The 14418-nt window shown below is 34.9% G+C and overlaps 1 protein-coding gene across 1 annotated transcript in view; it reads left to right on the plus strand.

Annotated features, from left to right (window-relative positions):
- Nucleotides 1-14418, plus strand: part of DCHS2 (dachsous cadherin-related 2) — a 90651-nt gene that overhangs the window by 55380 nt on the left and 20853 nt on the right. Inside the window, exons 8-13 of the mRNA XM_063310521.1 lie at nt 48-205; nt 2248-3088; nt 4624-4863; nt 12025-12159; nt 12423-12632; nt 13188-14045. Coding sequence (XP_063166591.1) covers nt 48-205; nt 2248-3088; nt 4624-4863; nt 12025-12159; nt 12423-12632; nt 13188-14045 — 2442 coding nt within the window. The remainder of the gene's footprint in view (nt 1-47; nt 206-2247; nt 3089-4623; nt 4864-12024; nt 12160-12422; nt 12633-13187; nt 14046-14418) is intronic.

A 14418-nucleotide genomic window follows, 5' to 3' on the forward strand; every position in this document is an offset into this window, starting at 1 on the left:
AATACGATCTTTCTAACATGCAATTAATGCTCATGTATCTCTTTCAGAAGGAAGTTTAGGTCACTTTCAAATTGACAGCAGTAGCGGAGAGTTAAGAACCACTGAAGCTCTTTTATACAATTGGCATTCAAACTACCGGATGATAATCACAGCATCTGACAAGGGAGACCCCCCTCTTCAAGGGGAAACAGTCATCGGTATTGAGGTATCGGCTTAAGCACACAGTATTTTTTGAGAAGTAGTATTTTTGAATAAGAGATAGTACTCACATATCCAGAGCACCATTCTCTCTCTCTTTTAACTGGTTCATTTGTAGTGTTTTATTATTTTAAAATATAGGCGCTGCAGAATTTGGCTTGAATATTTGCTTCATTAAGGGAAAGTTATAAAGTAATAGTCAAGTAATAAAATTATACATCTGAGAAAATTAAGAAGTACCAAAAAATATAACCAAAACAGCAGAAAAGATAATGATTCACACCTTTATTTTAGGCACTGTACCTTTTACCGGTATGCTGGGGGCCACACTCGAAAAGGTTCATCCGTTTTGAGCAAAGGAATGCTGGGCCTGGACAAACATTAGATCTTTTTTAATTGAAATTTAATTTAAGATCAAAGTAAATACATTCAGTTGATATGATTACTATCTCCTTATCTTCTATAACCATTTTTCTTCTTCTGTCACATTTAGTTATAATCCTTTGGCCAATTTGAAAAGATTCTGGAGGTTTTACCTAAGACTTGAAAGAGGTGAACAATGTTTTAAAGCCTTGGATGGTATACTGTATTTCCAGTATACAGAATGGTTTCTACTAGATTATTTGCATTTAGATCCTTTTGAACTCAATGTGAAAAGTTAATTGTGGCTTAGTCGAAATATAAATATCCCTATATCTTTCTTCGGTTGATCCTTTAATTACCTTTTGGGTGTGTTCATATAGTTTTAAATAACTGACTACTTCATTTGAATTTTTGTTCTCCCTTACAGTGGGTTTTCTTATAATCAACCAAATGAAACTATACCAATATGACTCACCACAAAGATGTGATATTACTTAATGTATGCAGTGTAATAGATGATGTGACCTGATGCATTTTAAGCCACCAATAATTTATGTATGTATGTATGTATGTATGTATGTATGTATGTATGTATGTATAATTGGTGGCTTAAAATGCATCAGGTCACATCATCTATTACACTGCATACATTAAGTAATATCACATCTTTGTGGTGAGTCATATTGGTATAGTATCACAGTTCTACACCGCTCATCTTGCAAGCGACTCTGGGTGGTTTACAGTTCATCCCATTATTTCTTAATGGGATGAAATTTGGCACTTTCTGTTGCTAAAAATAAAGAGTATTGTTCTCTCTTAGGCAGCAAAAAAGACTGCATTTTTAGTATGAGTAATCTAATTGCGGTAATATTTATTTGTGGCTTGATAACAAAAATATTATGTTGTATCACCTAATAAAATAAACTTTGTGACTTGAACACAACAGATGAAGTCATGCTGAGCATTGCATAGGATGAAGGAGATTGACACTTTTTATTTGTTCTTGAAGAAGTACAGTTAGTTCTCTAGAACTGATCTTAAAATTCTGTTATCCTGAAAAATTTCATGATATCCAGGCCAAGAAGGTTGTTTCATTTAGCTTTAAGGAAACACCTGGTTTTCGCTTGATTCTGCAGTTGGTAGAAAATGATTTCTGGAATTATTTCTGATTTATTATAATGATTTGTAGCAGAGTAACTTCTGCCACAATGTAAAGGATCATTTGCAGAATTAGTCAATAGATGCACCATTGATTATACATCATGGACTCTACACTAACAAGCACAGAAGTGCTTGAAAATACTAGAAAATGAGAAGGCTATGCTAACTATGATGATATTATATATTATCTCCTATATCAGAATATTGTTTGCTGGGAATAATGAACTGAAGGGTGTAATGTTTCTAACGTTCTGCTTGTGAGTTTCTGAGGGGAATCTTTTCAACTGTGCAGTCTTCGTCTAGGTCTAATTCAACAAAAGGGTTCTTATGAAAAGAATAAAGTTCAAACTGATGTTCTTCACATTTTCAAGACATATTGGCCTTAACTGAAATGTATGTTTTCAGTTAGTGAATGATTAATCATCCCCATCTAGAAAAAGTAGAATACATTACAAAAAAAAATGCCAATAATAAATGAGTTTTTTTAAAAAAATAAATACATGTATGATATTCTTTTTTTTCCAGGTAATCCCTCTTCCCAAAGGAAGATCTTTTCCTTCCCAATATATCAGACACTTTGTCATACCAGAAAATTTTAGACCTGCTCAGATCATAGGCTCTTTAAAACTCCCTGGTCAGCATTCATATTCCAACAGAAAACAGCATTTTATTATCCCTGAAGAAGATTCTGATATTCCATTTGAAATTGATAATGCTACAGGGGATCTCTTTCTTTCTAAAGAACTTGACTTTGAAGCAATATCTCACTACTTCTTCCGAGTTCTTGTAAATGACTATCTGAACAGTCCTCCACAGAATGAGACTGTTTTCCTCAGTATTGATGTTGAAGATCAAAATGATCACTCACCTTCTTTCCAGAATGACTTCATTGTAATTGGGATAGAGGAAAATGTGCCCATTGGTACTTTGGTGTATACATTTAGTGCAAGAGATGGAGATGGTAGTTTTTTAAACAGAAACCTTCAGTATTCTATACATAGAAATGACTTCACTGAAAATCCATTTTTCATCCACCCAACTTATGGTACCTTAATTACAGCAGTATCCCTTGATCGAGAGAGAAGTCAGTTTTTTGTCCTGACAGTTTTGGCTTCAGATCAGGCTGTAAACCTGACTGAACGTAACCAATGTTCACTGACAGCAAAAATTGTCATTTTAGATGTCAATGATAACAGCCCTAGCTTTGTTTCATCTCCTCTTTCCTACATTAGAGAGGATGCAGAGGTAGGCTCAATAGCACATCACATAATAGCACAGGATCCAGACCAAGGAAGGAATGGACAAATCACATACCTTCTTCTCTCAAGCAATGAAGACCGTGCCTTTTTGATAGACAAAGCTACTGGTAAGATAAAAAGGACTATGTTATTTCCATTGATGTTACACTGGAGATGATGATAAATTCATCCTTTGGTTGATTTCCTAGAAACAGAACTATTTAATTTATTATAGAGTCTGAGTGCTATGGGAAAATATCTCACAGATACAATGCAGAATATGAAAAGACGAATAGTCTAAATTGTGTTTTAACTGATTTCTTAAGGCATGTCTCAATTCCAGTGAAACAGTGTTAAGGAAAATACTGTAAGAAGCAAACAGGCAAATCATTTATTTGATTAGTCACTGCACCAGAATCAGAAATAATAGCTCGAAGCACATTTTAAAATCACACTGATTAATGACCTTTGTACAAATAAACAAATAGTTATGAAAAAGAACACCAGGAGAGATATGGCAGGTTTGCACAAACAGGGAGTGGCATTTGTATTTATCTATTTCCAATGTTTTTATTTCTCACAGCGATACACTGAGAGTCTCTGAAGAGCAAAGTCATTATGAAAGCTGAGAAGGGCAGAGCAATTTGTGGACAGCTTTCAGAAATCTAATTGAGAGACTCCACAGTGGTCACAGATTATTTTATCTAAGAAGCTTATATTATGCTGTTTTTGCTGAGTCATAAAAAAACTGAAAAACTTTTAAAACTAGTACCTTTTTATGCAAGTGTTAAAATAACATATAAAATAAACATAAAAATAGGTATTATAAGAGAACTGTGTAATAGAACAACATTAAATACATATTAGACCAAAAACATTCAGCTGAAGCCTTTTTTTGAGCAGCCTTGCTATAGTCAAGCATCTGAAAGAAAACATGGTGAAGTTGATGATGAATCTCGGTCTGGAAAAGCTTTGCTCCTATTAACCACTCACCTTGCAATCATAAGCAAAGGAGTCTAGAAAAGGACTTCAGGTATTGATTGTATCTTGCAGGGAGAATCATACAGAAGATTGTCCTTAAGGTATGCAGATCCCAAACTGTGTAAGATTTATATCAAGATCAACATTTCTGGAGTTGTGCCAGAGTATGCCACATACTAAAATATTTTCCTTTAAAAGGAATATTTCACATTAGGGATAATTATTTCTATCAGAGGGGTCCCTACATGACTTTACAAGAGGCCACACCATTGTTTACTATAGTAGCATTGGTTCATAATCCTCTAAGAAGTGTTTATCACCATTAGCACAAGACTTAAACATTCATAAGCAAAATGGTAAAGGTTCCAAACATGGGTGGTTCCAAACATGGGTGAATCCATGTTTTGGGGAAGGAGGGTACTATTCTGCATATATGTGTGCTCCTAATCATTCCTTTTCCTTGAGGTTCTAGTACTCATAGCCTTTGTTAGCATGACAAGATGCACAATGATTTTCTAGCACTTTGCATCCCAAACAAAAGCTAGGCTTGTAAACATTGCTCAGAACAAACCATAGATTGGCATGGTATGTGCACTGCCATGCTTTGCATCCTCATAGTAATGCCTTATGAGGACAGCAATTGAATGAGATAGAATTAATACTCTTTCTTTTCTTATTTTAGGAGTGTTAACAACAGCCTTTGCTTTGGACCGTGAACACCAAGAATATTATAACTTGACAGTTGTTGCTCTTGATAATGGCAGTCCAGCCCTATCTGCAGCTCAGAACTTGACAATAATTGTTCTTGATGTAAATGATGAAGCACCGGTATTTACAAAAGCTATATATGAAGCTTCAATCTGGGAAAATAGAGCTCCAGGAGTGGTTGGCATTAAAGTTGAAGCCATAGATAAAGATTCAGGTAATTTTCTTTTAAAAACAACTACAAAATGTCATCTTCAAGTTTTAAAAAATGGTCAACAACAAATGGTCTTTTCATTTTTATTTTTTCCATTCATATGTATGCAAGAGGAGGAATAAATTTCATTTTCAATATAGGATCCAGATTTATATATGGAAAAGCAAGTGTTTTCCTTCATTGATACTATCCTTTGTTCATTCAGAAATATGTAAATATATATAAATATATTTCTTTTAAGAGGAACTTGAAGACGCATAAAAATGACTAGTTCTTTCTTAGTCTCAAATCCTTACTTCCCGGCACTGAGCTGCATAGGGCTTAATAGGTAACAGCCAGCACCTTGAATTGCCTCAGAAACACTGACAACACTGTAGGTAACATAGTAGTGGTGTTCCATGACAGTGACAGTACAGGTAGTCCTCGGGTTACGACAGCAATTGGGCCTGGAACTTCCGTCGTTAAGTGATGTTATCATCATTGAGAAATTGTAATTACAATCCAATTAAATCTATCACCACGTTATATATTAAGATGAGAAAAATTCCCTTTGTATTCCATTATACATTATATTCCTAAGAATACAGGATACTACCTTAGGCCAAGTAAATATATTTGCCTACTACTGTTCACCTGGACTAGCAAAGTCCTTCCAGGTCTCATTATGTCCTACCATTTAAGTCAGGGACAGGTCGCCTGGTGGCCTTCAGATGCTTGAGACTTCTGCATTACCTTACTATTTGTCTGAAAATGCTTTTTAAATCCAAAAAATTTGCAGGGTCAAAATTGTCTGTTTGGAGTTGCTAGGCGTTGAACTTGGGATGTTCTGCATTGGAAGTACATGCTATACCAAGTGTCCCCTACTAAGACATTTCTTCTCAAAATATGGGGCAAAAACCTGTTGAGGAGGCCTTTGGAGAGGGGGCATGAGACATCATGGAGCAATCATGTCTTAAGGCAGTTTATGCCATTCCTCCCCAGCCGCCAAGTTTGAAAGACCTCTGCTGTGGATTTTTATTAAATGATACTGATTTATGGTAGGTTTCCCACATTTGAGAATTACTATACTGGACTGTTATCTATGCTCTTTCAAAAGTTGTAAGTTAATAAATATATTTTAATAATTATTATAGAGATGCATTCATACCATCTGGCCAGAATGGGGCACTATAATACCATTGTTTAATTTAACAGTGGTTAAATTTAATTACTGTTTTTATTAAAGAAGAAAGGAAATTATGGGTAATTTCAATTGAAATAGTTATAAAGCTTCTTTTGTATTTTAAGTTTTTTCCTAAAATGCTGAATAAATGCAAAAGGAAAAGGATATCAATGCCACTTTTTAATAAACAAAATAATTCTGGACTATAGCTGTAGGAGCAATGTATTTGGTCACTTTTTATGCAAGCTTATTCAAGTCACAGGTCCTGAACTTACATATGCACCCAAATGATTTGCATTCCAAATTCCCCGAATTTTGTGATGTGGTTTCTAAACCACATGATAGAGGAGAGAGAGAGGGAGAGGATAGATAGATAGATAGATAGATAGATAGATAGATAGATAGATAGATAGATAGATAGAGTACACAGACTAGTACATGAAATGTGTGCAGTTCCCTGACTTAAGAATTAGGAAAATTAGTGAATCAAATTTACATTTATGCTTCTCTAACTATAGTGTATGTAGTTAGCTATAGTATAATCCTCTATAATCCTCTATAGTATATGTTACATTTGCTAATTCATTTTTGTAGAAATTACATTTACTTAATTGAACAGAAAGTGCCAGTATGAGAAAATGACCAACACAGTGATGAGAGAAATATCCTTATTTCTTGCCTCTCATCTGAGGAAATCCCTAACCTCTCTAATTCCCAGATTGTAAGAAAAGCAGTACATTGGAATATGGTATTTACCTGCATTTTCCCCATTAGCAGAACACAATGGTAGCTGGTAACAACATAAGAATAATGCAGAATGTTGTGGCAGAGGCAAAATGACATAAAACCTATAGATCTTAATTTTTTAAAAAAGGATGCATTATTCAAGAAATGAGATTTCACTGTCTCTTTTTTAATAATCATCCTCTCTGTACCCAGCAAGTTGTACCCAAAACAGAGAAGCTACTGTATGTCGTTATCAGAAAATGGTCTGTGTTTGAAGCATGAGAAAGTGTAAAGGGGGCCTGAACCATGTATAAATAAAAGCCATTGGTTTATTTAACTTTTGAAAGGATTTGTTTAGTACAGCGTAATAAATGACTCTGTTCACAGGACAGTCTTTCGTATCAAAAGTATCGAAAAGGCATCTACTTGAGTTCAGTTTCCAAGTCAACAACCTTTGTTCAAGGGAACATAGCTCGTCTCCCCTTGATTGCTATCTCAGTCCCTTCTTTGTTCCAAGCTTCACAAAGACTATCCTGTCCTTGCCCGTTTTAACATCCCTTTTGTAAAAAGGAATAGGATTTCCACTATAAATCATTGTCCACACATGTATTCTGCAGAGATGTAGATTAAAAAGAGAAACTGGTTGACCACTATGTGGATCACTTCTTGCTCCTTGTGCCAACGGATGCTTCAAGGTGCCAGGAAACACTGTGGGGCAACAAACAAGACGCTTCATGAAATCTCTCCCCCCCCCCCACCAGCAGGTCTGCAACCACAGATGGAGAAAGAGCCTCCTTGGCATAACTCAGAGGAAGCACTGGATTAGAAGTAAACCAGGCAGACCCCAACTTTCCTTTCTCAAGGATTAAAATTGTATTATTATAATGGAATTTTTTTTTCCATTTTTCTTTCCTGAGTTCAATATAGATTTCAGTGTGCAAGCACTGTACATTTCTGTCTCTTCTTGAATACAATCTATATATTCAGACATACTTTCAGTAACCACATAAACTAGCTCCATGTCTTTATTGTGAGTAACAATAGAGGTATGAGCATGCTGCTGAATTTTTTTGATTGTAGATTCTTATGAGCCAGCCACCAATCTGGCAAAACACTGAAACACCCTAACTGGGACTTTAGTTTGGCCTGGTGGACAAGAATGTTGTCCCAGAGCAGGGGTGTAGTTGTGTGAACCTCTTAACATGAGAAGTGTTCAGCCACAGAAAGAATTTCTCTTTTGGCCATGGTTACATCTTCTTTGCCTCCAGTGGCAATAGAATTAATTTATTTTCCATGGACATTTTGATTGTCACTTGCAGAACATTCTGGAGTTTGTTCAGAAGAAAATGTCTGCCTCTCATCAGATTTATTCCAGGTACTAATCTGACTTAGCTCTGGTCCATAGCTGTTTTGACAATGAAAACACAGCTGCTGCTGCTGCTGCTGCTGCTGCTGCTGCTGCTGCTGCTGCTGCTGCTGTTAAAACTTGTATGAGTCAGATTTCTCATAACAATCAAACAAAAATAGTGCAATAAAAAAAGATGAAAGATGGCAAGCACAACAGACCAGACGGAATGAAGCAAAAGGTCTCACTCTCCCTCGAAGGTCTTCATGGCTCTTCTAAACAACAGTAAAGTGGGAGCCATCTGGATCTCAGGGGAAACCTCATTTTCAGAGTGCAGGTACTGCTACAGAGAAGGCGCACTTCTGGGGTCCCAATAGATGATATTGTTTAATTGAAGTAACCTGGAGAACGCCAACACTGCAAGCTTGAATTGGCCAGGCAGATACCATGGGAGACAGATGGTTTCTGTCAGCCTTACTAGGTAGACCAGACAGGAAACACAATCATATTAGCTAATTCTACCTTATTGTAAGGTTACATTAACAAAATCTTGCAAGTCTGAAAGTACTTCTCTCCCCGTGTTCCCTTTACAGCCCAAGAAACTAGGGAGGATCTCTTCTGCTGTGGGCTAATCTGCCTTTTATCTGCTCGTTCCCTGGACTGCACCTTGTTGCCCTCCCTCCCAAGGTCATTCCCACATACCATTACAGTCCCTCAAGTAACCAGGTCTTATGCCATGCAGGGATTTATAGGTAATGACCAGCACCTTGAATCACACCCGGAAGCAAACTGGTAACCAGTGCAGCTCACAAACAGATGTGTTAAATTTCCATGAAAACATATAGTGCATTGACATAAACCTGAACTCTAGTGGCTTCTTGCTTTGTTAGTCTTTATAATAAGGTATGTCCTAACAGTCAGGAACCACACTGAGACACGGAATTGGTCTCTAGTGTTTTATTACTGCTACATTAGACAGAAAATCCTAACAACTGAAGAAGCATGGGAAAAACCCAGACAGATAAACTCCAAAGTCAAGGCGGGTCTGATCTGTGTCTCTTTGAATGGCTGCTTAACTCCTCAGTACTACGCATGCGTTTTCCCCCCTGGATAGGGGCCCCCACCTGTCACCATCAGTACTCATGAAGGTATCAGCAAATTCCAGCTTTTTCCCTTGGTTGTTGGCTGAACCTCATCATTCTTACCAAAGATAAGTTAGAGCAATACCTGCTTAAAACCTTTCCCTTTTATTCAGTCACCAAGAATTTGTGCTCAGTAAATTGTCTAAAGGATGGTAGATGTCAGCTACATACCAGTATATAGCAGTAAATTATAGGTTTTCAGGTACTTAACCCCTTAACCTAGAGCAAAGTCGAGATTTAGTCTGATATTTAGAGATGAGTAACAGAAAAAATTGCCATTGTGTTGTCAAAAAATGTACTAGTTATTCTAGAAAACAGAGAAGAAAGACATGGGAAAATGTATGTTTCAGCCAGTAGGAGATACTAGTTAGGATGGATACTAACTTGAGGCTGAGTCCTTTCTATGTAGCCTGTATATACTGTATCTTGATTTTGCCTTATTTCTTTGGATAATAAAGAAATATTTATCCTTATTGGTCTGACAGTTCCCCAGTGAACTGGACTGGATTCTCCAGTTCAGATACAGAAGCAATAGAAAATGCCTAAGAACACCTTGTGTCCCAGTTATAAGGCTGTGAAAACAAGAATGCAAGTCAGAAACCTTTAAAAGGAAGCAATATTTTGTACTGACATCAGAATAGAGTACTCTGGTTAGCTGTTTTATTTTAATGTTTTTTCAAGGCAGGAGATCAACTGAATTGAAATGTTGAATAGTTGCAAGTAAAATAATCTATAATAACCTGACATGTATACTTGTCTATAATAAAGGACTAAATCTATTATAGTTACTATTATAGCATTATTTTGGTGCATAACATTTTGAAAAAGATGCTATGCTTTCCTCAGGAGAGCATTGAGACCACAAGAAATATGGGAACAATTTCATATAAAACTACAAAAGGCAAGAATGGGAAATAAGTTCCCCATTATATACAGAAGGTGTACAGCTGTTTAAAAAGAATAAACAGCTGTTAAATTTCATGAGTAACATTTTATTTTGTAACACTCAGGTATGGTAGAGTTCTATCATGACATCTGAGTAAAAAGGAATGTTGTATGTCCAATATCACAGCTCCATTTTCAAGGGGCATGCATAAAAATCAGGAATATAGTATAAAAGAATAGAGCACATCCACCCACAATTGATGGATGATGGATCATATCATTCTTGATTGTAGAGAAATATGATGTACTTAGATTGACTGAAGATTACACCCGCAACTGCATTATAAGAAAATACAAATAAGTTTCACCATACAAAATTTTTAGGATTATCAGAATATATTTCAGAATCGATTTCCAAGTCATCACAGGATGATTAAACTTTTACTTCATAGTGTGATTATAAATAATTTATTCATCTATCTAACCATGGTATAATGTTAATATATTTTATAGTGTATTTTATATTGGAATTTTATTATATATTTATTGTTTTATATTGTAAACTACCCAGAGTTCCTCCGGTTGGAGGAGATGGGTGGTGACAAATTTGATAACTAAATAAATAATAAATAAATATTTAAATGGTTATTGCTATTCTTCATATGGGCAATGCAAAATAGATGATTGTGCATTATGTTCCCAGTTACCAGGGAAGTTAGTTTATACAAATGGGAGTATTAGTCCATCTAGCTAGTAATATCTGCTCTGAGTGATAGCAGCTACATAGATGTTTAAGCAGAGGTCATTCATATCACCTTCTGATTTTTTAAAAAACTAGGTGCTGGAAACCTAGCCTCAGACAGTCTACATTGCAAACCACATGCTCTTCCAGAGAAGTAAAGTCACCATCCAATATCTGATAAATGAAGTTCTTTACATACAGTATATATATATATAATTTTATTAAAAGTTTTTTAAACAAAGGTAAAAACTAATACAAACTAATATAGAGTAAGGAAGAAAAAAGAAAAAGAAAGAAATCAAAGACAGCTAAAAGTGCAAAAAAGAAAAAAAGAAAAAAATAGAAAAGAAAGAAAAAAATACAAAGTGACTTGCAACCTCCTTTACAGCAGTTATTAGTACAATTATAAATTTACATCTTTCTCTAAGATTACATCGTGACTCTCTTTTTTCTATAGTCTATCCTATCTAATCATCAGAACCATAAATCATATGTTCATTTTTTTCTGTGTTATGCAAAATGTCCCTAAAGGGTTTCCAATCAGGAATAAACATGGATATTGTCTTTTTTCTGATCAAACAAGTCAATCTGGCCATTCAAACAAGTCAGTTTGGCCATGTGATAAATTAAGTTCATAATAATTCTCAGTATCAGGATAAAATCTTTGACTTTACTGATTACCAAAATGTCACTAAAAATCCTATTACCAAAACCCATTTCTTGTTGATCTTGTCTCACACTTAATTTTGGGTGGTTCTGTCTCACTGAACTAGAGGGTTAACTATATGACCAGTCAGTTTTGTTTTTTTTTTACTTCAATAATAGCCTAGTAAACCACATGACAAACAACTTTAATACTTGGAAAATGCCACATAATGTTCAAATTAAAAAGTCATGCTGCATTCTTATAGACCCTTAGAAGATATAAAAGAACTCTCTAATTTTTCACATTGATTATATGTTTATCCTTAAACATCTTTACATACAATTTATTTTTAAATAAAATAATGTAGAAGAAATTATTTATAAAAAACAATAACTTAAATCTGTATCACCTCTGTAATAAATAAATGTGCCAGGAAACTGCTTGAAAGCTATTATTATTGATATTATAATGGAAACATGTAAAATCTACTAATTTTTTTTCTGTGTGTATTTTAAGGAATCAATTCCCTCCTTAAATATGACATTTTGCCAGGACCTGGATATGAGAATTTTCAAATAAACCCATATATTGGAGAAATTAGAACAACCATCTCGCTTGACAGGGAAATTCAAGAAGTTCTCCATATTAAAGGTAAGACGTTTGAGATACTATCCAAACACCTAGTATGCCACAGGGATTACACATAGTTTTTAACTATTTCCTTTAAAATTTAATTTCTCTGAAATTTGCAAGAAAGGAATTATCTTTGATTTGAATCATTTGTGTCCTATACATGTGAACATATTTGAATGAAATAAAACAGTGTTGCATTGTTCTTTTAGGGAGAATGGTTTGCCAATATGATCCTGTCAATGTTACTAGAAATTAGCTTTCAAATGTGTCTCCCTATACAGTACTTGTTCAAGATGGTGGGACTCCCACTTTATCCAGTACAGCATCAATTGTCTTTAGAGTACTAGATGAAAATGATCATACTCCCAAGATCATCTTTCCAGTTTCTGATATCCAGATTATGGAGAACCAAGTGCCTTCAACAATAACAACTCTCTTGGCTGTGGATGATGATACAGCTAATAATGGAATTGTGCGATATCAAATCATTGGTAAGGTATTTATTATGTACATTATTTTAAAAAACCCAAGTTCTGAAATTTAACGTTTACTGATGTTATTTAACTACTCTTAAAACGTGTTCATTGTTGTAATATTTGTATCTTTTGCACATTTAATTTGTGTTACTATGATTTATTTCTTTCAATATAATATTATTATTTATATAAAAGACTCTTTAAATCCTACAGTACAGGAAATATATGAGTCCTTTGAAAAATTCTAACAAGTCTAGTGTCCCACTAAAACTGTATTTTTTTTCTTTAGAAAATAATATTCATTCTTAAATTCACAATGCAAATTTAGGCCCTGTCTCTGAATACTGAATTTGTGTTCGTTAATGACTGCAAATAAAGGTTGTTGTTGAATTCTGAATTAATAGTTAATCTCTAAAATTCTGGGTAAAATAGTTTCTGACATTTGGGACTTCTGTCACTACCAAGCTCTTACATAGTATTTGTGTGTAAATATGTAAGAGGGTATAGAGAAGTTTTTTTGTTTTTGTTTTTTTTGGCATGCTCATTTTGCTCATTTTGTTTCATTTAAAGGTGGAAATATCAGAGGATACTTTGCATTGCACAAAATCTCAGGAGACCTTTTCACTACTCACAGTTTGGATAGAGAAATAGTCAATAACTTCACCTTGGTCATTGAGTGTCTTGATCTAGGCAACCCCCCAAGAAGTTCTGTTATGGAATTACGGATCACAGTCCTGGATGAAAATGACAACAGCCCTTTATTTACAAGGAATCATTATCAAGCAATTATAAGTGAAGATATTAAAGAAAAGTCAGCAATTCTTGAACTGTTTGCTGTAGATGCAGATGAAGGTCCAAATGGAAAGGTTGTGTACAGTCTAATGGGTGAAACACTTGGACTATTTACTATTAACAGAAATACTGGTGTTGTCATCACTAATAAACCAATGGACCGAGAGAAACAATCTCGATATATATTTAAAGCTCTAGCAACAGATTCTGATGTCCTACAACCAAGAAGTACCAGTGTTACTATAATAATACACATTGAAGATGTAAATGACAATAATCCTTTTTTCTTAGAGAATCCTCTTGAAGTTCAAATATCCCCTCAAACAAATATAAATCAGACAATAGCTACCATGCAGTCCAGTGACTTAGATTTAGGTCCAAATGGAACTGTGAATTTTAGGTTTGTGACACCAACAACAGTGTTTGAGATAGATCCAAATACAGGTGAAATATTTCTTCAGGAACCTGTATCTTATGATGGCTTAATCACCCATCTCCTGATAGTAGCCTATGATCAAGGGATCCCAGCTAGAACCGCTACAGCTGTTGTGACCATCTGTTCTAAAGCACACACGGAGAAAATTTCTTTCAGTCATACTCAGTATGAAACGAAGGTTCCTGAAAACAGTGAAACAGGTGAGTACCTAGTCACAATGCATGCTTCTGTAATATTATCATCCGGGGGTGGGGGCTGTTAATGGGCATCATAGGACAAAAAAAGCTTACAGAAAAATTAGAAATAAGCTACAGTTTGAGATTTGAACCCAAATTAAAGCAGATGTTCTCTACCTACTGACTGTGATTTTGGAAGAAGACTATGTGAGAGTACCTTATTTTTTCATTCTCAAAATCTCTTTTTCTCTATTAGATTATCATGATTTTGTGTCTCTAATATGCATTGTTCAGGAGCATTCACAACCAGCTCTAAGCTGTAAACAGTCTGAGGCCTTTTTACCTGCTGTTTAAAGGCTGTTGTTTGGTTTGTGTATGTTTTAATAGCAGCTGTATA

Source organism: Candoia aspera, chromosome 8 (assembly GCF_035149785.1).
Source record: "Candoia aspera isolate rCanAsp1 chromosome 8, rCanAsp1.hap2, whole genome shotgun sequence".
Lineage (NCBI taxonomy): Eukaryota > Metazoa > Chordata > Lepidosauria > Squamata > Boidae > Candoia > Candoia aspera.